A 21,083-nucleotide genomic window follows, 5' to 3' on the forward strand; every position below is an offset into this window, starting at 1 on the left:
TACACGGCTGAAATACAATACTTTTAGTGCAGTTACCTAATGTTTATAGTGCTCGAGTTTGAGAGTTCGTCGCACAACAGTAGTATTAATAATCATCCCCAAATATATTGCATTACGCAGGGAAATGCACTAAACTAAAAGGCACGTTCGAAACTGCAGAACAGTCGTTATCGTACAAGTTCGCATTAAACTCCCCTCGGTTACGAAGAACACATCAATTCCTCATCCCAACTTCCCAGAAACGTGTCAGGGAGACGCTTAATAAGAATCAATTCTCTTCGCAGAATCCTCTAATGTTTCTACCGAAGTCGAAATAGACCCATTGATCACTACCTGCGATACCTGGAACATCGCGCACCTGCATTGTTGATTCTAGCGAACAGTCATGATCTTTACAGCGTATCAATATAGGTCATGGATTATTTTCCCGCAAATCCCTTGTTGCCAACCGCTTCCATTCGCAGCCTAGCAACCCTGTGTCGTGTGCGAGAGACGAGAGAGAGCGACCCCACACGACAGCAGAAGCAGCTCCTCCATTCAGAAAAGGCAGATGGATTACCCGCCGCTGCTGTTCTTCCACCTCATAGTCCCGCCGTTTCAGCGTTTCGTGGTTTAGTTTCCGTTTAAAGTAAGCAGACGGTCGTCGCATAACCCTGTCGTCTGCTAGCTACAAAATGCAAACGAGCGCTCGTGGATGAATAGCAGCGGAGAGCTGTCTCTCTCGCTCACTCCACCGCCTCCTCCTCGCCCTCTTTCGACCCAAAAAAGTGGCATCGGCATCGCGAGGGATGACAAAGTCCCACCTGAATCTGGAATGGTGACTTTGTACGGTTTAGTGTTGCTCCTGATTTCACTTCTGGAGTACGCCCAGACTGCATTCAGTAAGTAAATATTTACTCCCTCATCTAGTCGCCGTTTCAATCGAGCGAGAGCGTCCTGTTTTAAGCCTACAGTGTTCCATTAGCTCCGATGCTTGCGGAGAGGGTGAGCTTTTTTTTTATTTCTTTTTATTAAGGGGACCGCCATGCCATTTTCGCCAAGTGGTTCTCCTGTAAAATAAACTCGGTCAGAGGAATAAACGATGTCGCTTGAGCACGTTACGACGGGGGCTGCTACTTTAAGTACAGTTTTAGGTGCGTTTTTGGAAATTAGCTGCGAAATGCTTTTCGTAGAAGAGTTATGGCTGGATATCCATGCACGTCTTCTGAAGCAAACTTGCAAAGACGTCGTTAAATATTCAGATTACTCGTTGTGGGGGGCGTATATAAATGCCCGAGAAATCGCTACATATGGTTCGTGGAGAAATGTAGTGAATCAGAAGGGGCAGTGTGGCTTTCTCTTACGAAACATAAATTATGTAAACATAACTTCAATATGAGTTTCTATCGTTAGCAACGCGATAAATTGTACAAAAATGTAGCTAGCAAATGGCTGAAAAAAATAATATTGTGGTTTAGCGTTGAGTGACCAGAATGAATATGTATTTTCCAAGAAGAGATATTAGGGATGAACTGATCAATATATTATAACCATGGCGAACCTCGTTATGTTTTCACGGAGTAGGTGTTCTTGAAATTGAGTCTTGGTAAGGAAATTTATCATTCTATCAGTGTAAATACTGTCTCTCTCCTTAAACACAAAGGTATGCGTCGATTGGAATAGCGTTAATGAATTTGTTAATTCGTAAAACTGGAACAAGTAAATACTACGTTAGATATCATGCTGCACTTAGGAGCAATATATGTTAAATTGATTTCAGCACCTTAATTTCTTGTTCCTTAATTATATCCTTAATGCCTTCGAGGTATAAAGATCTCTCTCTCTCTCTCTCTTTATTCTGAACCTCTTTCCACAACGCTTGTAGTTCCGTGCAAAAATCGACAACAAAGCTTCCTTAAACTTGGAACACTCCAATTTCCACTCAAACGAGACCATTAAACTTTGTCAGAACAAGAAAGTTCCTGACTGCAGTTGCGAGTCATCTGTAATTCACGTAATTATTTTTTCATCCTTCGAACGCAAACAAAACACAAAACGGCCGCGATAGAAAAGAGCTGCAAGCAATTTAGCCTAGTCGCTCATGCTTCAAGAAAAAGTATAACACGTACACGCGAGTCTCGATCTCACGCAAGAATCGCTTTCCTCAAAGCATAATGCGTAGCTCGTGAAGGCTCTTTCCCTGCAAATTGTGCCTTCATCGCAGTGAAGCCAGCTATCCGAGGCGTCTCTCATTTTCCATAATGCTCCATTGTCGCGGAAGGCACCGAATTAAAACCACGTTACGCACAAAAACCCACAAGGACTACGACCCCGGGGTACCAACCATAGAAGCGGCAGACGAAGCGGAAGTGACGTTCCCGTCACACAGTGGCCTACATCCGGGAAGAGCGGGCGCGTGAGGAGGAGGAGAGAAAATGTCAAACGGCTCCTCGTCTGTTTGTATTTTCGCGCAGCTTCGAAAAGGGGCAAAGCAAGGCGACTGAAAGTTTCTCCCCCCCCCCCCCGGCAGCGTTCTCAATTATTTAAAGGCGCTCACGTTTACGTTGGATGCGTTGAATTAAAAGACTGTGCGTGATTACTACCGAGTCAGGTAGCGCTTTCCCATTTAAAGGTGCATCGTATTCAAAATGTGATTAGGGACAAACGTGACGCCGGGGAAGCTAAACCTTTTCTATTTTGGGACCGGGACGTGGGGTCTGTGTTTAAAAATACTAATAACGCGACATTGTGTTTTGCTTCTCTGCAATGTTAATGCATTATTGCGCGCTTCAGTACAATGCATGTTTCCTGCACTTAGGTGTCAAATTTCGTGTTATTCGATTTCCAAGATTACTACCCACGGAGGTTATTTCGGTGTGTTACAACTGACGCCTAACACCCACGATAAGGGCTTGTGTGAACGCCTGTGTAATCTTCTCTAATCATTGTACACTCGTTATTTTTCAGACCACCAGGCTTACAACAAGGAACCAGGTAAGCTATCACGTTCTTCATACAGGTGTCTTGTAAGCTAGTTTATGATCGCACATTTAATTGCAATGGTCATCCTCAGAAGTCACGCGCACTATCTTTGCGAAAATGAAGTTGCTATAAATAAACAAGCGAAAGAGGCAAAGAACGTAAAACGCATCCCATGCATTTGATCAGCCCATTCGAACCGAAGGTCACTGTCGTCTGCTTCGTTTGTTTGATGCACATGCAATGACTTCTAGGTGGCGCGGCCTTGCATTAGGCCGCGTGGTCGTGAAGAGTGAGGGGAGAGCTAATGTATTTCCTCCTATCTTTTCGCACTGGTATAAATTTCTATGAGGTTCGCTGCATTATTACGTTAATCAACATCTCGACGCAGTTTTCACCACTAAAATTGAAACTGAAACCGAAACTGAAAGCGCTAAAACTGAAGAAAAAATAGGAAGAGAACTAGGAGGTATGAAGCATCAATCGCAGAACACGACGTGTCTGGTTGTCTGGTTGGGGAAATAAGAATAATATGGAGAGGTTAGCGCAACCCTACATTCGGCTGACTACTCCTGCGCGCTCAACGACGCGTCCGGGTAATTTTTCTCCATAGTTTGCTGATATAAGCTATGCAAACTGTACAATCGTTATACAAATGTACTGGTGTTTGCCAACCTGCAATCGGTTGATAGGTTCACATATTACTCTGACGACAAAGTGCTTCTCTGTTTAGTCGAGGCTAATGTCACCCAATGTATGCTAACAGAGAACAAAGTGCATGCTTTATATATAGAACATAAAATTCGATTTTTTTACTCGGTGCCCCGTTTTCATTCACTCTGCGGGTAAATTGATATTCCAACGGGAAGTGGGTTACTAGCGAAAGGTTAGATGTAAAGTTTGCGTAGGGAAGCAGAGTACACGATTGCAATCACCGTCGCAACGGTTATAATAGGGGTAGGGACTTCCGCGGAGCTATATGGCGTATCGAGAGCCGGTGAAAAATAGTTATCGGACATCTTTTCGTGACAGCAGCGGCGAAACGTTATTCTTTGTTGCTCGTATTGATCATTAAAGATAAAAAGCACAGGGCCATGCAGCGGTAAACATTGTATCCGTTCGTACATTGTGCAACATGCTCGCTCTCTGCATTGGCTGGTTGGTTGACGTCCGGCGTTCTGCAAGTTAGCTGTGAAAACCCTGTAAAGCGTGCTCTACCTAACGATTCCAAGCGTTAGAGGAAGCCGACTTGCTCTTTGTGCGTCATCCCTGTAAAGCGCGCTTCACCTGACGTTTTGGAGAACCAAGAACCCAGTTTGTTGAAACCAAGCGTTTGAAGCGTTTGTGGGCAGTGCTACTCATATTTTGTATTATAATACACATACATAATGCTTCCCAGAAATCAGTATTATAGTACTAATACATAATACTTATGTGTGTTACACGAATAATACTGGTCATGCACTGATACAAAACTGGGGGTTCTCAAGAACGAAAAAAGCAGAAATATGCACAATTTGTGCAGTAACTAATTAAGACTGTCATACTCCAATTACATTTGAACATGTTCTCAGAGGGACAGTCTTGTAGTGCATGACTATTCGGTCTTAGAAGAAGGCAGGTAAATGAAAGTAACTCTCTGATCTTATGAGATAGTGCTGACCTATTTCGAGCACAGTTGACTTCCTACTCGCACTGTGTCGATCTTGATTTCGTTCAGTCTGGACTGTAAAAAAATGGGCCGTTGAAAATTGTGTGACCGTCCGAGATGCAACTGCCTACAAGGGTGACTTTACTGGACGCTCTGTTTGAGACGACAAATACCTTGTAAATATGATTACTCATCCGTAGAGACGATAAACTAGAAGGAATGCGGGAGAGCGCCCATTAACCTCTGGTCCTGAGGTCACCCTCTTCCGGAGAATTTGGAGTAGGGGAATAATAGGGGGCCGTTGTTGTCCCAAAAATATGTGGGACACAGCAAAATTACTGATACAGTGCAGCGTGTGACACTTGTGCGTCGGACTTACGACTTCTCAAAAAGTTTTACACCTTTCAGAGTATCATAATACATGGAATACTTCAATTTTTGTGTATTATAATACAGATACAGATACCTTCCGAGGATGAGTATTATAATACATAATACAAATACTCAAAAGTGTTACAGGAATAGTATTATAATACAAAGTATTACTATTACTGCCCACCCCTGGCTGAAACCAACCTGCTATTTGAGCGTCAACCCTGTAAAGCGTACTTCACCTAACGCTTAGGAGCGTTAGGTGAAGCAGACTTGCTTTTCGAACGCCAACACTGCAAAAGCGTGTTTCACCTGACGCTTACAAGCATTAAGTGAAATGGACTGGCAAAATAGTGACCCAAACCGAAAGAATGACGACAGTGTAGGCGTAGCATTAAAAATAAAGAGAAACATACACAAGAATGACATGGAATATAACATAAAGTTCCGCATAAACCTGAGCTGTTCGTTATCGGTAACTTCACGAATATACAATGGTTCACCAACGCATCACAATGGAGGTTAAAGATTCATTGTGAACTTGAAACAATATAGAGCAGGACACATAATGTGCCTGGTTTATCTCTCCCTTAACTGCTGGAAGGGAACACAGAGCAGCATCATGTTGTACACTGTCGTAAAGTCCATGTCACCACATGCAGCACCAGTTGTTTTCTTTACTATTTCATTCTACGCACATCCGTGGACTGGAGCCACCTTCCACGTGACCCTGTGGCAGCAACTTACCTGGAGTTGTTGCGCACGTCAGTGCCTCAGCTATTTTTATCGTAATATTAACATGTCTCGCATTTCATGCACTTTCCCTTTTTTTTTCTACAGTTCGTGTTCTTTTGTACTTTCTTTTTGTGCTTTTTGTATTCTTTTCCCTACTGTCCTCTGTAATGCATTATGCGATTGAGGGCACACGAAACGAAGTGAAATGAAGTAACATAGTGCTTCACATCAATCTTCTCAATGCACAACATCATACGGGACGAAAAGGTTAGCCAGCTGTAGGACTCGAACCCACATGTTCTGGATTAGCGGTCCCTAACACACCTCCCCAGCGACTTCCAAGGGTGCGTCATCTGAAGGGACAAACCAACCACTCTCTCTCACTCATCCACCTTTCACTCTTACATTTTTTCTCACTCATACACACATTCATACGACGGGATCGACGCAAGCGGCATCAGTTGAACATGACACAATTGATGTTCTGAGGCTGGAACACATAGAAAGGACAAATACATACAAAGCCTCAAGTGCCTAAGAAATTAATTCATTAATTTCTTACTTACATGCTTCCTCATGCTTACATGGATCATTAATTTCTTAGGCACTTGAGACTTTGTATACATTTGTCCTTTCTATGTGTTCCAGCCTCAGAACATCAATTGTCTCAGTAATTAATAACGTTGTTGTTGTTCTCTTTGAAATTTTTTGTACGTGCAAATCTGCTTCCTAAATCCTGTTTTCTTTCTCTTTTATTTTCTGACACAGAGCGACGTTTAGGAGAGACATGCCTAACCCGTACCGCGTGCGAGCTGGGAGACGCTCACTCCGACTGTGTCCACTGGCAGTGCCAGTGCAAGAGGGGGTTCCGGATAGAGTTCCTACACGGACTCCCGGTCTGCGTCACTGGTAAGGGAGAACCACCCTCCTTGAACCTATCCCCGGGGACCCCTTCCTTCACCGTACTTAACTCTCCTTGCAGGGTTCTTCCCAATGCAGTGTTACTCACACAGTCAGTGCAAAGAGATGGACGAGCATTCGCAATGCGTCAGTAATGTCTGCGATTGCGAAAGCGGTTACCAGAGGGAGCTCATTTACTGGAAGTACGTCTGCAGACCAGGTACGCTTTAAAAAAAAATCAAGCGGCGTGTCCTCTGCTCTTTTTTGCTCGTGTTAGTGGACGAGAGTCTTGTTATTGACACAAAGAGTAGCATGGATGGATGGATGGATGGATACTTAAACAGACGAACCAAACCAACGCCGTCTACATATTGACAGATAACGGACATGACGTAGGCATCAAGGGTCTGCCTATCACTGCCAACGCCACCTATGAATGAATGAATGATACAGCTTTATTCTCCAGAGTACTGTATGAACCTCAACACTAAAGGCTTTCTGACTAAAGGCTTCTTTACAAACCTAGCTACAGAGAACCTCCTTGGTGTCTCCTGCTCCTCATTCGCCGACACGTGGAGCTGCGATGTCGTCTGCTTGGGCCAGTTGTAGCAGAGAACTTCGCACTTCACGACCTACTACATTATGACGACCATGTTGTAACCGGCAAACCATATGAGGAGCCCGTCCGCACGATCCGCTAGGGGCGCTACTCATCGGCCCGCGAGATCTACATCATGATTGGACAATTTGAATTTTGAGAGCGCAGAAGCGGACGTACGACTAGCAGACGACAGCAACAGCCCCTATGAAAACGCGTAGAATGATGATGATAATCGCCGTTAGAATGAAACATCTTCCGTGGAACATCCACCGCTTGTAAAAAAAGGTAAAGGTAGTAAGGCAAGCTGAAGTACAAAGTACTGTAGACGTTGGGGAAGGAATAACCGGGCCGATGAGTAGCGCTACCGCTAGCTTCCAAATGCGGCGCTGGGGAAAGGGTGCCTGTGACATGGAAGTTACTCTACTAGGTCGTGCTTCAAACACAGGCTTTCTGTGGCTACCAGTGGCTGCACATGCGGCTGATGGTGACTCGTCTCCGTAGCTATCCGGTGAAAGCACAGCCGTGGAGACAAGCCAGCACCAGCCACATGGACAGCCACTCGTAGCCACAGGCTCGCTGTACTGAATCGTCTGCAGTGATTGACTGAAGCAGACGACATTGCGGACTTACACGATCACGTAGCGAAGAAAGAAGCCATCGACCGTGCTTTGTTTATTTCGGAAGCTCTACATATACTGACCAAACGCGCATGGCAGGAGAGACGTAATCTAAAAAGAGTGATGCAACTTGTAGGAGATGCACACAGACACACACACACACAAGTTCAGATGTCGATGATGGTATAAAGGTTTGTTGCGAGTTAATGTAACGCCAAATTATTACGTTGCAGAAAAGTCGGACAAGAGCCTCATCATCTTCATCCTCAGCTTCACGCTGCTTCTGTTAATCGTTGTTCTTCTCTACATCGGGTAAGCAGAGGACACTGGGCCACACGCATTACTTACCCGCTGTGAAGTAAAGTTAAATGCGTACAAATATACAATCATACAGATAAATATACAATAAACATGCATGAACGAGTCTCAAGTACGTTTTAAGAGACTGACGCAAAATAGATAAAGAGAATCGAAAAAAAAAAAAGCGTCTTTGGCTTCTGCTCTTTGTATGTTTCAGGAAGCACTATGTGCAGTCCGAATGTGCAGCACCACGCAGTCCTCCATGTCCAACTTCTTCAGCAATCACGGGCTTCAGTGGGTCCATACAGGATTCCGACAGTAAGGCCTTTCACTCACGCACACTCCAGATCACGAGGGGGGGCTCCTCAAAGCAGTCACCAATGAAGTCGGCCCAGGACTTTGGACATCATTTTTCGCGCTCCACCATAAATCATAAATGTGTTCTTCCCTTGCCCTTAAACGTGAGAGAAAAAGCACGTTTCTGGCTAAGCGACTACAGAGACCTAGAAGTGTGCCTTTTCTCGGGAGTCATTTAATGCAACTGATGTTACCCTTGTGCCAAACTTCTGTCTTTCATAACTAAAAGTTTATTAGTCAAAAATAATTAGGACAACGCCGCAGGATGTTGCTAGAGCGGTCATGAGGCAACCCACCTGATCTGCCATGTATCGCCATTTATTGTAATTAAAAAAAAAGAAGAAGCCAAAGCAATTTTCCCTGTTTTATAAACTTCTGTCTAGGTCTAGTTAGCGCAGATATCTTGAATTACTATGGCATACAATAGAAGAAAAAAAATGTATAATGCTATTCTATCGGGCCATATAGCCAGCAGCGTAATATTCGATGAGCATGCGAACACGGAAGATTTTTGACATAACTTCCCGGAACAGTGGAACAATGCAGGAATAATCAAGGAATCATGAGCAATGCAGGAAGCCGTACAATTAAAGCAAGCTTCTTTATGTCCGGTCGGATCTCGTACCTCTTTTTGGGGGGATTTGGGGATTCAAAACGAGACAGCGAGCACATGTATCCGTTGAATAAAGTACCAATTTAGGCCTGTTGGTCATACATGATAAAATTGCTAAAACCAGTGCTAAAAACACTAAGAACGAAACAGGACGGACGCACTGCGTCCATCTGAAGCGTCCTGTTTCGTTCTTAGTGTTTTTAGCACTGGTTTTAGCGATTTTAACATGTTTCCGTATCGCGGTCTAGACAAATTCGAGACATCTAGAGAGTCCAGTCAACTAGAACTTGACAATAAGAACTATAGACAATTTCTTATGGCTCATGTGCTGTACATAACGAAGAAACGTTTTTTTCCCCCTAGGTCCGGAGTGGGACCTAGTCGTAATACCGAGAGCAGTGCGACCGCCTTCTCCTGTTCTGCCTTCCAAAGAAGTAAGTATATGAAGCAGACGGCAAACCCAAAGCCAATTCAAAGTCGATGACAATCACGGAGGACCGAAAAAAAATAAAAAAAAAGAAGGCGGTTCCCTGTTACATGTGAGGCATTAAAGAAGAGAGCTGTCGGTCAAACGGTTGAGGAATATCCCCCCCCCCTTCATCCTAGCCAGTTCTGCCTCCCACTAATCATTTCCGATATAAAGCGATGGCGGCGAGATAGAGAGCAATGCCTTCTGCGAATCACGTGACATCAGTTCGGACATAGTATAACGCCCAAACGAGGACAGCGTACTTTTTTTCACACTTCCACTTCCGCCTCTTTCTTCCGCATTCTTACCACCGCGATGGAACCTCTAGGATGCGGTCATAAAAGAAGCGCTTAGCACATTAATTACGATATCGACATCAAGCCGAGGCAAATGTAGACTAGCAGCAGCATTTAACAAAAGATACAAAGCTGAGGAAAAACTAGATCAGGCCTATATAGCAAGCCTTGAGTCTTGATTCGCTGCTCTCCCTATTATTTTGTTTTTCCCGCCAACATCAACATCTTGATTCGCTGCGCTTAGAGTCACTAAATAAGCTACGCTTCAGGGTATCGACACTGAGTTCCAAGAGCGAGCATGCGCCATCTTGTTTCCGCGCCACGCTAGCCACGCGCAGGCGCACTGCGCACGATGCCATCTATCGTGCGCGGGTCAAATGTTCCTTTCGTTTACGAGCAGCAGTTGACGGAGCTCACCGCGACATCTTCGTGGCGCTCTGGCGGACAATACATGGATTGAAGATTGACGAAACGTCAATGTCTATTGTTAAAATTTTAATTCGTTGTGTATGTCGTGTGTATTTTTATCGCTTTTATAAATACATGGATTATCGCACAACAATCATACAGGCTTCTCTACCCTACAGCGAGCATTATGTTTAGCTGTCTTTGATCCTCAACAGGGGATGGTACCGGTGTGGAGCGGAAACAAGATGGCATTCCCGCTCACCCTTGGACCTCAGTGTCGATACTCTGCAGCGAACCTTATTTAGTCGCTCTAGCTGCGCTCACGGCATAACCCACTTTTGCAGGACCTTCCACCGAGTTACGAAGAAGTCATGCGCTACCTTTCTCGTCAGTCTTCCAAGAGATGACGCTCACAGCACCATGCGTGGCTACATACCTATCACTGACGGCCACGTGCTGCCAAACGGAGACCGAAAGTGCGCCCATAGGGCGTATACATTCTCCACCACCGGCATCGTCATCAGTGTGTCTCCCATCGTCCACTGGTGGGTGCGTTCCGGCTAAGCCTACACAAATCTAACGGACATCAACGGTGCCCCTCTTCGTTTTTGCAATTTATTCTAGATTATATACGAACAGGCACCGCGATGATGATGATGATATTTGCACACAAATTTCTAAGCCTACTTGTTCCGCTTCCGGGCAGATTTTTGCCTCACATAGCCACAGCTGAAGAGCCTGGTGAAAGACAAAGCTGAGGTGCTGAGCATTTCGATTGCAGAACAAGTGCGTGGGCTGACTTCACGGACACGGAAACTTTTGAAGCCTTACTTGTGGACATAGAAGCAGATCCTAGCTTCCAAGTTGAAAAAAAAAGAAGAAGAAGAAGACAGTGCTGAGTGTTATAATCGTGGTGGCACTGATGACTGACCTGTCGATGCTTTCTGTTACGAGAATCATTCCAAACGTAATCTCCATGGAACCTTTACTGAACTGGACCCTTCAATATGGTTTAAACGAGTGCTGAAAACAGTGTGCCAGTGTCGCTCACCGAGCAGTTTGCTGAGCAATCTGCTGAACAGTGTGCTGACGACACAGAACAGAGTGTTACATACAGGCTCAATCGAACCAGAAGTGCTACAAACGTCCCGTCTCTTTCTCTCTCTCTTTTATAAAAAGAAAATAACCGAATTTTCGGACTGAAAATTCGGCCTGCATCAAACTCCTCGAGATACCACAAGCCTTGATACACAGACTGCCACTGCTTTTCGAGGTTTTTGTTAGACACAATGTGCAGTGACTTCGTTTGGTTTGTTGAGCATGATGACGTCACTCGTCCGTGAGAGGGCGCCACTGGTAAAGAGACACGCTCACCTTCGGTGCAAACGCGGCATAATTAATGACCGACCAACATTCCTCTAACCTTGCTCGAGCCAAAGTATCCACTTTAGACGTTTAATTAAACAAAACAATGATGTCCCTGTTAGGGACGTCTTCCTCGCGTCTCAGTAAGCCGAATTCGTTGTACTGATGCGACCAACGTAATTCGACATAACAATTATGTTTACAAACCATTCTGTTTCCTGTTTGTTGTATTTGTTACTTTTTAGTGGTGCAAATATAGGCGCGCGTACGAAATGTTAAATCAAATGTTAAATGTTCATGAAATGTTAAATCAAATTCACTCGCTCTGTGTGAGACAAAACCTACCATTCTCCAAGCAACATGCGGTGCCATATTTGCGTTGCTAATATAAATCATAAAACCTAGAAAAAATTAACGTACTAATAATTACAATGATTAAATGCGGTACATTAAATTCCCATACACTCCCGGCAATAATAGTTTTTTTTCTCTCTCTCTAGACAATATTTATTACACTAAGTATACGCCGCATGCTCTCTATCATGAAACGTCACCAGTCTTTCAACGAGTAAATCATGTTTATTCCACCCTATAGAATAAACGCTACCAGTAAGCGTCGCGCGAGGTACGAAGACGTTACATTAACGTTAGACCATGTTCACACACATTGTTACATGAATGTCCTTCGGTTCCAGCCTCCTTTCTGACGATAACCGGTTCGGATGTTCGCCATGCTGTGCTCAAACTATCCCAAAACAGGGAAGGTCCCCTTCCGCGCGGGACTTCTCCAACACGTTGTTATATGCCTTGCAATGTCCTTTCGATTGTAATTGTGGCGTCCCAATTGTGACGTCACAACTACTACAGATGAACGCACGGCAAGTGGAATGATTACAATTAGCTGTTACTCATCAATGTACACATTCTTGCCAAAGAAACTGGTGCGAAACATGATGAATAAAGTTTCACTTTGATAGAGTAAGTTTCTTGGTGAAATTTGGCGTATAGGAATACATTTAATAAGTAGCCCTCGCAATATTTAAGAAAGACGTATATGGAATTTTCTATAGATGCGAGGGGAAGATCTGTAACGTCGAGCTCCCACAGGATCACTTTCTATCTTACCTGTGGGCTAGCAGTGTATGTACATACACAAAATAAAAATATCGTTCTCAGACGCTGAAAATGTAGATAGGAAGTACTTGCAAGCAGACATGTAGAATATAAAAAAAAAGTATTTAAAATACGATACTAAATACTGAGCGCAAAATGTATTTAAAATACAGTAGAGACAGTTAGAAATGAAAGTATATTTAGAGTAGAGTAGTGAATACTACGAAAAGTGTTTAAGATACCTATAAGATACTAAAAAAATAAACAGCCACAGAAGTGTCAAAATATGCCTGCAAATTAGACATATGCTTTATTTGCACGCAGTAGCCAGGTGCGTTTCAAAGTGCTCATCCGACAACCGTCCTCTCTTCCTTTGAAAAACGTTTGAACGTTTGAAAAAAGAATGCCCATCTGAATATTCGAGAAAAATGAAACAGTAATTAGGGTACTGAGTAGTAAATACTGAAAAAAAAGTATTTTAATTACAGTACAAATACTTTTTACGAAGCGTACTGAACGAGATGCTAAGATACCAACAAAAGTATTTTAGATACATTATTTAGAGTACGGTACTCAAGAAACCTTCAACTCTGCTTGCAAGTATTCGTTATATGTCAACATTATTCCAGAACCACTAAAAACCTTGACGTCATCAATTCTTCTTAAACTAAAAAGCTTTCCGCCAGAAAAAAATTAAAAAGGAAACAGCCCAAGAAGGAAATGATACAATCACCAGAAGGCGCAGTGTCCGTAGAAGAATAACAAAATAATGACCTATATATTTCACCCACGTATATCCAAAATCTTATCGCATACTGGGCCTCAGGAGATAACACTCGGCGAGCACTTATCTCTATACCAATCGTTACGCTGTTCATGAACCTCCTTACGTGACAGAACATTGACCAAACCCAAACGGACCTCCCAGGACACGACGCAATTTCCACCCATCAAATCATATCCACTTCGCTTAGCATCGCTTGTCAAAACTGATCATCCTCCGCTCAAATGCCCTTCAATAACATCTTTAAAACGAACCTATCCTCCTCTCCACGCATATTATTACTTGTTCCCCTCAACAATATATCCATAAAAAAGTTGTACATCAAAAGAAACCTTCTCTGGCAGGTACAAAAAAAAAAAAAAAAAAGACGTGACCATTGTGTTAGATTAAAACGTGGTTCGTCCAGCCAATAGAATGACAGCATCGGCGTGACGTCACGAACAGTTACGTTGGATGACGAGGACATTTCTTCAAAGAATGCTTCTCGACTCCCCAAGTGGATTAGTCGAGTGGATTATGCGTAAGTGGATCAGCGGGAGCTTCAAGTAGTCCAAGGTAAGATGATGCTTCAGACGTTTTGTGCATGATCATGCACGCTTAATTAACGTGCTTAACGTTACAGGCGTTAACGGTAAGGCTCATACGAGTGTGATTAACGTTAATGCCTTCAAATATTCTTTTGGTCATTATGTTGTCGCTATCAAACGCGACTTAGGACCTTTCGTGGCTCTGTACTTTTTTTTACACCTGCTTTTTACCGCATAATCTCTCTTCTAGGATCAGCAACTTCCAAGAATATGGAATCCAGGCTTTAGACGCAGATGATTGTCTCAATCATGTCTTTTGAATGCAACGCAACTTGCAACGACACTCACTCAACCAACACTGCCGCGACTTGCAAAGAAGAAAGCTTCTGCGGAACAAAGACAACGGACTTCTCCATCGAAGGCCTGCTAGGAAAGCGCGCGTCCGTCAAGTCTGGACCGGTCCGTCAAGTGTCAACGACAAACCCCACAGAAGACACGGAACCTTTGGTGACGTGCCGAGAGCTTCCAAGCTCTGAGCGAGATGGGCTTAAATGGCTGAGGTGCACCCGCTACGAACCGCCAAAACTGCCAAGTAAGTGTTTGTCGTTCCTTTGGTAACGCAATAGAATCAGTTCAAGCGCTCTATTCTTTTTTTTTTTTTTTCACGTATCTTCATAGTCGGCCAATGGGCGGATGAACCTCAAAATAAACTGGCAACTCAAAGCGACTGTCTCGAGCCGAGAAAACAATGAAGGCACTGTGCTTAGAAGCACCGTACTAAATATTTTGATAAAATTCGAATTGGATTTTATTTCCAGCGGCATATCTCCAATGACGCAACTGTCAGTTCTGCTAACGACTTTCGAGTTCGACACACAAACCTTGTCTGTACAGCGTAGACTCGCTATCAACATTGGCATTTTGAGCTCTCCAATAATGAGGCATTTATATGATCGTAGGTAGAGGTCAGCGTGCTTAAAGCGACAATAAGCGCAATAAGTCTGCTATTTTATTACGCTTAAAATTGACATACAAGATATTTTAATAAATTGACTATAATCGCCAACGGCCCTTTTTCACGACGTCACTCTCCGTTTTGTGATTTGCGGAGCTTTGGATCTAATAAGTTCCAGATAAAAATTGTTCATCGTGTTTTAACCTTTCACGCTCTCGCGCTGCCCTGGGAAAAGTGTGCCTGCCAAAAGCATACGTGACTTCGAACAGAAGCGGTTGTGTATGTGCCGTTCAAACGGCGAGGCTTCGCTGAATGAAATTTTGTATTCAGCATCCTACATGTGCCTCGCAATCGCGTACAGCCACTAGCAGGCGGTTCTAATTCTCAGCTAAAGCAGACGGCATTTCAAACCCTTGTATACCTAGAATATGCCTGTACAATATGGGATCGTCACACTCAGAAAGGAATAATGACATTAGAAAAAAAAAAAAAAAATCAAAGACTAGCTGTTCGTTTAATCTATGACAGGTACGGCAGACGTAATTCATCGTCACACATGCTACTTCAAGCCCAACTTCCTCTCTTAGCAAATCGCCGAAAGAGTGCTCGTCACCGTTCTATGCATGCTCTATACATTGATAGATTAAGAATAGATCAACATAAATACATATCTAGATCAAACCGGCAAAGCGGACACACTAACTATAGGGTGAAGACAACCGCGCAGTCTGCTATGAGTTTCCGCCATCTTTACGCCCACGCACACACTACATTTTGGAGTTGAGTAAATACATAGCAGAAGTGGTTTGAAAAAGTGGGTGATATCGGTACACAGCATTCATGCATGGTAAGCGTGGGTGAAAACATGGCGGCTTTGCGACACTCGAAGGGTGACTCCACCCTACACAGAGGGAGCTAGTATTCAGGCACCCTAACACTAACATCAGTGCACTGTCCCCTGGATTTGCTCGAACAAATAGGCTAAAATACTCTTATATTCACCTAAGGCCATAGCGGATTGGGACAAACTACCATCAAACAGGTTTGTCTCTGAAGATATATTCAATCCCTATCTTGCGTCTTGAAATGAAGTGTTATTGTGACCTCTATAACTTGCTAACCTTGTACCATGTTTCCAGGGGCGGCGGAAGGGGGGGGGGGGGGGTTACAGGGGTTACTGTAGACACCCACGAACTTGTGAAGGGGTCGCAAAATTACCATGGAGGTGAGGCGCCAAAGTGTTATCTCAGGTGCCGCATGCGAATAAAATGCCATAAACCATTTTCCCGAATCGGTCAAATTGCCAGCATATAGTCAAGGACTTGTCGATTGATGCGGTAGAACTCACGACGACATGACCTGAAAGATGTTCACGGGTTCCAGTATGTTTTACACAACTCTCAGTCTCATGTGTGCCCATGAGCTCTACTTGCCACTTTCTGTCATTCAGACTGCCTCGACTTTTTGGGACCCGGGCAGGAATTGGTGCGGACTGTGGGCGACGGAAAGGGACGCCGGTTGGGATCTGGGGTCCCCCCGAATTCAGGTCGTTGTACCGCATCTGCATGTTATCATGCATCGGCTATCTCGTATCTGCACTGTCCCTCCTGTTTGGGCCCTTGAAGGCCTGCAGTATCTTGCAAAAATAAACGAATGAAAATAAAAGAAAATAAATATAGACCGTCGCTTTCATGTATCGCGTATTTCGAGCGAGTGTGAGCGTGTTTTGGGGTCGGGCGTAAAAAGCACCGACAGTCGAGAACATCCTATCTCGGGTACAGGTACAGGCGTCGTTGTTATCACCACGATCTACTAGATTATAGCGACCATGTCATACGGACCCCTTCCCAGCGCCTCATTTGGAGGCTTGCGGTGGCGCTGCTCATCGGCCCGGTTCTTGCTTCCTCAACTTCTACAGTACTTTGTACTTCAGCTTACCTTAGTATTTTTGTACAAGCGGTGGATGTCCCACGAGAGATGCTTTCTTCTAAAGTTGATTATCATAGATATTAACATTGCCTTGAGTTTGAGGGGAGAAAACACAGGACGAACACAGGACGAGATGAACAGATAGACTCTGAGTCTATCTGTTCATCTCGTCCTGTGTTCGACCTGTGTTTTCTCCCCTCAAACTCAAGGCAATGTTAACATCAATTCAACACCAGCTAGCTTGCCTGCTCCTGCTATGTTCATTGATTATCGTCATCATTCTCCGCGTTTTCATAGGAACTGTTGCTGTCGTCTGCTACGGTAATCGTGCGTCCGCTTATGCGCGTTCAAAATTCAAATTTCCATCGTCCAATCGTGATGCAGATCCGATGAGTAGCGCCCCTAGCGGATCGTGCTGACGGACTCCTCATTGGGTTTGCCGATTATGACATGGTCGCTATAATTTAGTAGGCGTGGTTATCACACCAGTATAGACACGCTGTGTTCGGGTAAAAAAAAATGAATGTCGGTTAGCATACATGGCGTTAACTCTAATTATCCTAATTCTGTGCCGTTATTCTTTCAGGGCGCAGAGATGGCCCTAAACGACGCTATCCAGACAGAAGTCCTCGCGTCCCTTTCACACCACGGCAGGTGTCTGCGCTGGAAGAACATTTCCGAAACACCCGCTACCTCAGTGGAGCTCAAGTGAGGAATCTCGCTCACCTCCTCTGCCTCACAGAAATGAGGGTGAGCATTAAAGAAATCGACTGTCAGTCGATTCTTTTTCATGACTTGCTGAACCTGCACCTATGCGTACGACACTATACAAGAAACAGTTCTAAAATTTGTATCCACTGATTACCAAAGTGCTGCATCAGAAGGAGATAATTAAGCGACGCACAGCAGTACAGATGTCTCGTGAATAACTGATGATGACTAACAGCGACTGAGAATAACATAAATGGAACAGGATGGAACACACATACAGACAAACACAAGCCTCAAGGCGACTACGAACATTGCCGGCAACTGTCTGGCTTTTTCGACTATCCATCTTTCAATTTATTTTCGTCTTTCAATGCCCGACCAGCGTCCAGTACAGCGAACATATTGACTGAAAGGTGTTATACTTTTCAGACGTAACAAGTCAGCTTGACGAGCTTGGGGATGTCCATCATATTCTTATGTTGCAAAATAATGCTTCGATTTTGTTTTTGATTCCGTGTTAGCACCGCGAAGCAACTGTTGCTATGAGCGGCGTACAGATGTGGACAGATGGAGAGAGGACAGCAGGAAGGAATGGAGGAGAGGGGGGGGGTTAGTATGCGTCCTGGGTCGACATATATAATGCTTTGACATTTAGCTAAGTTCACATTAGAAATACAGAAGCTTCTATATGCGTGGATTATGGTATGTCGTAGGTTCTGCAAACAAATTCAGAACAAATATATCTTATTCAGAGGTCACTGTTGTATTGAGAACTGCAATCAGCGGATGCTAATGATGGCTGGACAGGCCACGAGTCTCACCATCACTACAGGGTCATGCAGGTCTGACCAGCTATATACCAACCCCACCGAATGAACACAACTGCCCGTGACTCTTCTAATTCACTGTGACGTTCTTTACACTGTATGCAAACTTCAAAAGAGCTTCCCCCCACCACGAAACCTACTCAAGCGCAACCGAACCAAGTTTGACAAGCTCTGTCTGCCGAAAGAAAAGGAGACATAAAGCTTGTGACGTCACGGCAGATGCCCTAACTATAAGGGCGCGGGGGAGCATGCCTACCTGCGCCGAACGCGCGCGTTCAAAAGAGAAGTATCGAAAATCACCAGTAGGGGGCTGTGTTCAGGTCCTCCTATTCAAGATGTCCAACTGTATAGGGATTCGTGGGAACATCGTCCGCTGCGCGCGGAACATGGAGCTACGGCCATATGTGTCACTGGGACATGCACGAAAAAAGGTTGACAGAGGGGTCAGTAGAAAAGTGGAACATTTTTTTCTTCGTTCATTTTTTCTGTCATCGCTGGACTCCGCTCCAGTTATTACACATGTATGGAAATCTGCATACAGGTCTGCATTAATGACGTATCCAAGTAACCCTGGTGCAGCACAGTGCAGCATCCGATAGTACATATATAATATATTCTGTGAAGGTACAATAACTTTTGCGAGGACCTAATTTTCGCGAATTTCGAAATTATTTTCCAGCTAATTTAAAGCGAAGAAAAACGTTTGTAACGAATGAGCTTCTATAAGCCGAACTGACCCCCTGAGTGCACTTCATTGCCCACACATCGCACACTTGTGGCTACATTTACGCTACTGAACATAATAATACACACTCATTCGAACATTTTTGTCGCTCCATCGTGGTTCTCAACTCATTTGCTGACTCATTAAACAAGTCCAACAAGGAAGGGTTTAATTTTATAAGCGCGTATCGCAGAAACACCGGAGGACTCCCGATATCCTGGCGAAGCCTCAGATTTCCAGCACTCTGACCCAGACTATCTTTACGGTACAACCGCATATGTACTCCTTGAACCTCCGTGCTGGCGAATCCCCACATTATTAAGGACGTGAAATTAAATATACCGGGTGTTTCACAAAGGCTGAATAAGTCGTAAACAAGTGGTGCTATCGAAAAGCTTTGTTTAGTGCTGAGATATCGGCCAAGATCTGAGCAGTGAGCGGCTCTTTGCATACGCTCATTAATAGACGCTTCAGTGTATTCATAATCATCACGATAAACACAAGGTACATGGCGTTATCTTCAGTCACCCGCGCGTGTGTGAACTAGGCGGATGAACACGTAATTGGAAGACGGATAACTGAGCTAAAGAGCGTTTTACGCTGCTTCGCGCAAGAAACATGTAAACCGAAACATCACAAAGTGTCGACACACACTGAAAGTCCCGTAAAACAGAGGTTCCGAAAGCGTCCGATGTAAAATTGAACCGCTCTCTGCTTCCCAGCGCCACCTGTTCACGAATTATTCACCCCGTATATATAGTTCCCCAAGGTTAGTGGACGGAGTAATGGTGGCAGTAACAAATCTGATAAGTACGCGCAGATAAGCAGCATGAATTCAACTGCAGCGGCATGTTACCACTAATGCAACAGCTAGAACCTGCATGATGGTTATAATGCGCTCGCTATACATACAAAAACGATCTTTCTACTTACCGTTTGTGGTCTACAATCAAACAGAGAGAGTGCATTTCCATTTATTACTACCATCGCTTGCTGCTGGTAATTAGAGAACAACAGAGTGAAGCTGTCGACACTCTACTACCTCACCGACGCCAATCTTCTAGCACCCCTCACAAGAAAGTGATTGCACTCATGTGAGATAGCAGGATAAGCCCGCAGAAAACTGAAAGACTGGTTTTATCACCCTCATCTATCGCATGGGCTCCCGTCTGATAAGATTGCTAAAAGACATACCGACAAGAGGTTATTTCGCATCTTAAAATCCGACGCAGGCTCCACAATGTTTGGAAAGGCCTCTGAAAAGCACATACTGTGTATTCACATAACCTCGAATGCATTAGGTTCCGGTCAACATCCATAAAAGTATAGAAACTCGTTCTCATATCAAAGAGCGGGTACTAACGTCTCTGTGAACAATCTACCGTCTCTAACTCTTCCAGGTCAAAATCTGGTTCCAAAACCGTAGAGCTCGGGAGAAGAGGGAACGAAGATGCTTGGGACAAATAGAAGATTGCGCCACCGCTCCTCAAGATCATCTGCCACTGCTGACGGGCCACCGCCTAATGGAATCGTCTTCGTCGAGCACATCATTGCAGACGACGTCGAAAGCCTCGGACATTCCATATTTGCTCAGGATACCAATTCCCACTCATCACCCTCAGATCCACAGCCAAGCGTCTAATACGTCACTTCCTGGTACAACGACATCTCCATTACCGTCATTTCCGTTTCAACATCTGCATTCCATGTGCGCTAGGCTGATGAATAATAATTAAAACAAAATTGGCTCTATATAGTGTGAGTGCATATCACGCGTATGAAGTATAGAATTGATCCCAAGTTGGAGTATACCTGCACCACGAAATTGATACCAGAGCTTACCAAAAAGAAAACAGTGACCCTTATTTTAT

At 44.2% G+C, this 21,083-nt stretch overlaps 2 protein-coding genes across 2 annotated transcripts; both read left to right on the forward strand.

Annotated features, from left to right (window-relative positions):
* The first annotated feature begins 508 nt into the window (after positions 1-508).
* LOC135375264 (uncharacterized) lies at positions 509-12,564 on the forward strand. The gene is made up of 8 exons (XM_064608008.1): positions 509-881; positions 2,947-2,973; positions 6,485-6,625; positions 6,699-6,836; positions 8,068-8,146; positions 8,352-8,452; positions 9,468-9,538; positions 10,622-12,564. The coding sequence occupies exons 1-8, from the start codon at positions 695-697 to the stop codon at positions 10,682-10,684; spliced, it is 807 nt and encodes a 268-aa protein (XP_064464078.1). The 5' UTR covers positions 509-694; the 3' UTR covers positions 10,685-12,564.
* A 1,811-nt stretch (positions 12,565-14,375) lies between these two features.
* On the forward strand, positions 14,376-20,964 carry LOC135375212 (homeobox protein MSH-D-like). Its single transcript, XM_064607928.1, has 3 exons — positions 14,376-14,664; positions 17,537-17,700; positions 20,613-20,964. The coding sequence occupies exons 1-3, from the start codon at positions 14,376-14,378 to the stop codon at positions 20,946-20,948; spliced, it is 789 nt and encodes a 262-aa protein (XP_064463998.1). The 3' UTR covers positions 20,949-20,964.
* The last annotated feature ends 119 nt before the right edge of the window (positions 20,965-21,083 follow it).

The sequence above is a fragment of the Ornithodoros turicata genome, unplaced genomic scaffold (genome assembly GCF_037126465.1).
Source record: "Ornithodoros turicata isolate Travis unplaced genomic scaffold, ASM3712646v1 ctg00000843.1, whole genome shotgun sequence".
Classification (NCBI taxonomy): Eukaryota; Metazoa; Arthropoda; class Arachnida; order Ixodida; family Argasidae; genus Ornithodoros; species Ornithodoros turicata.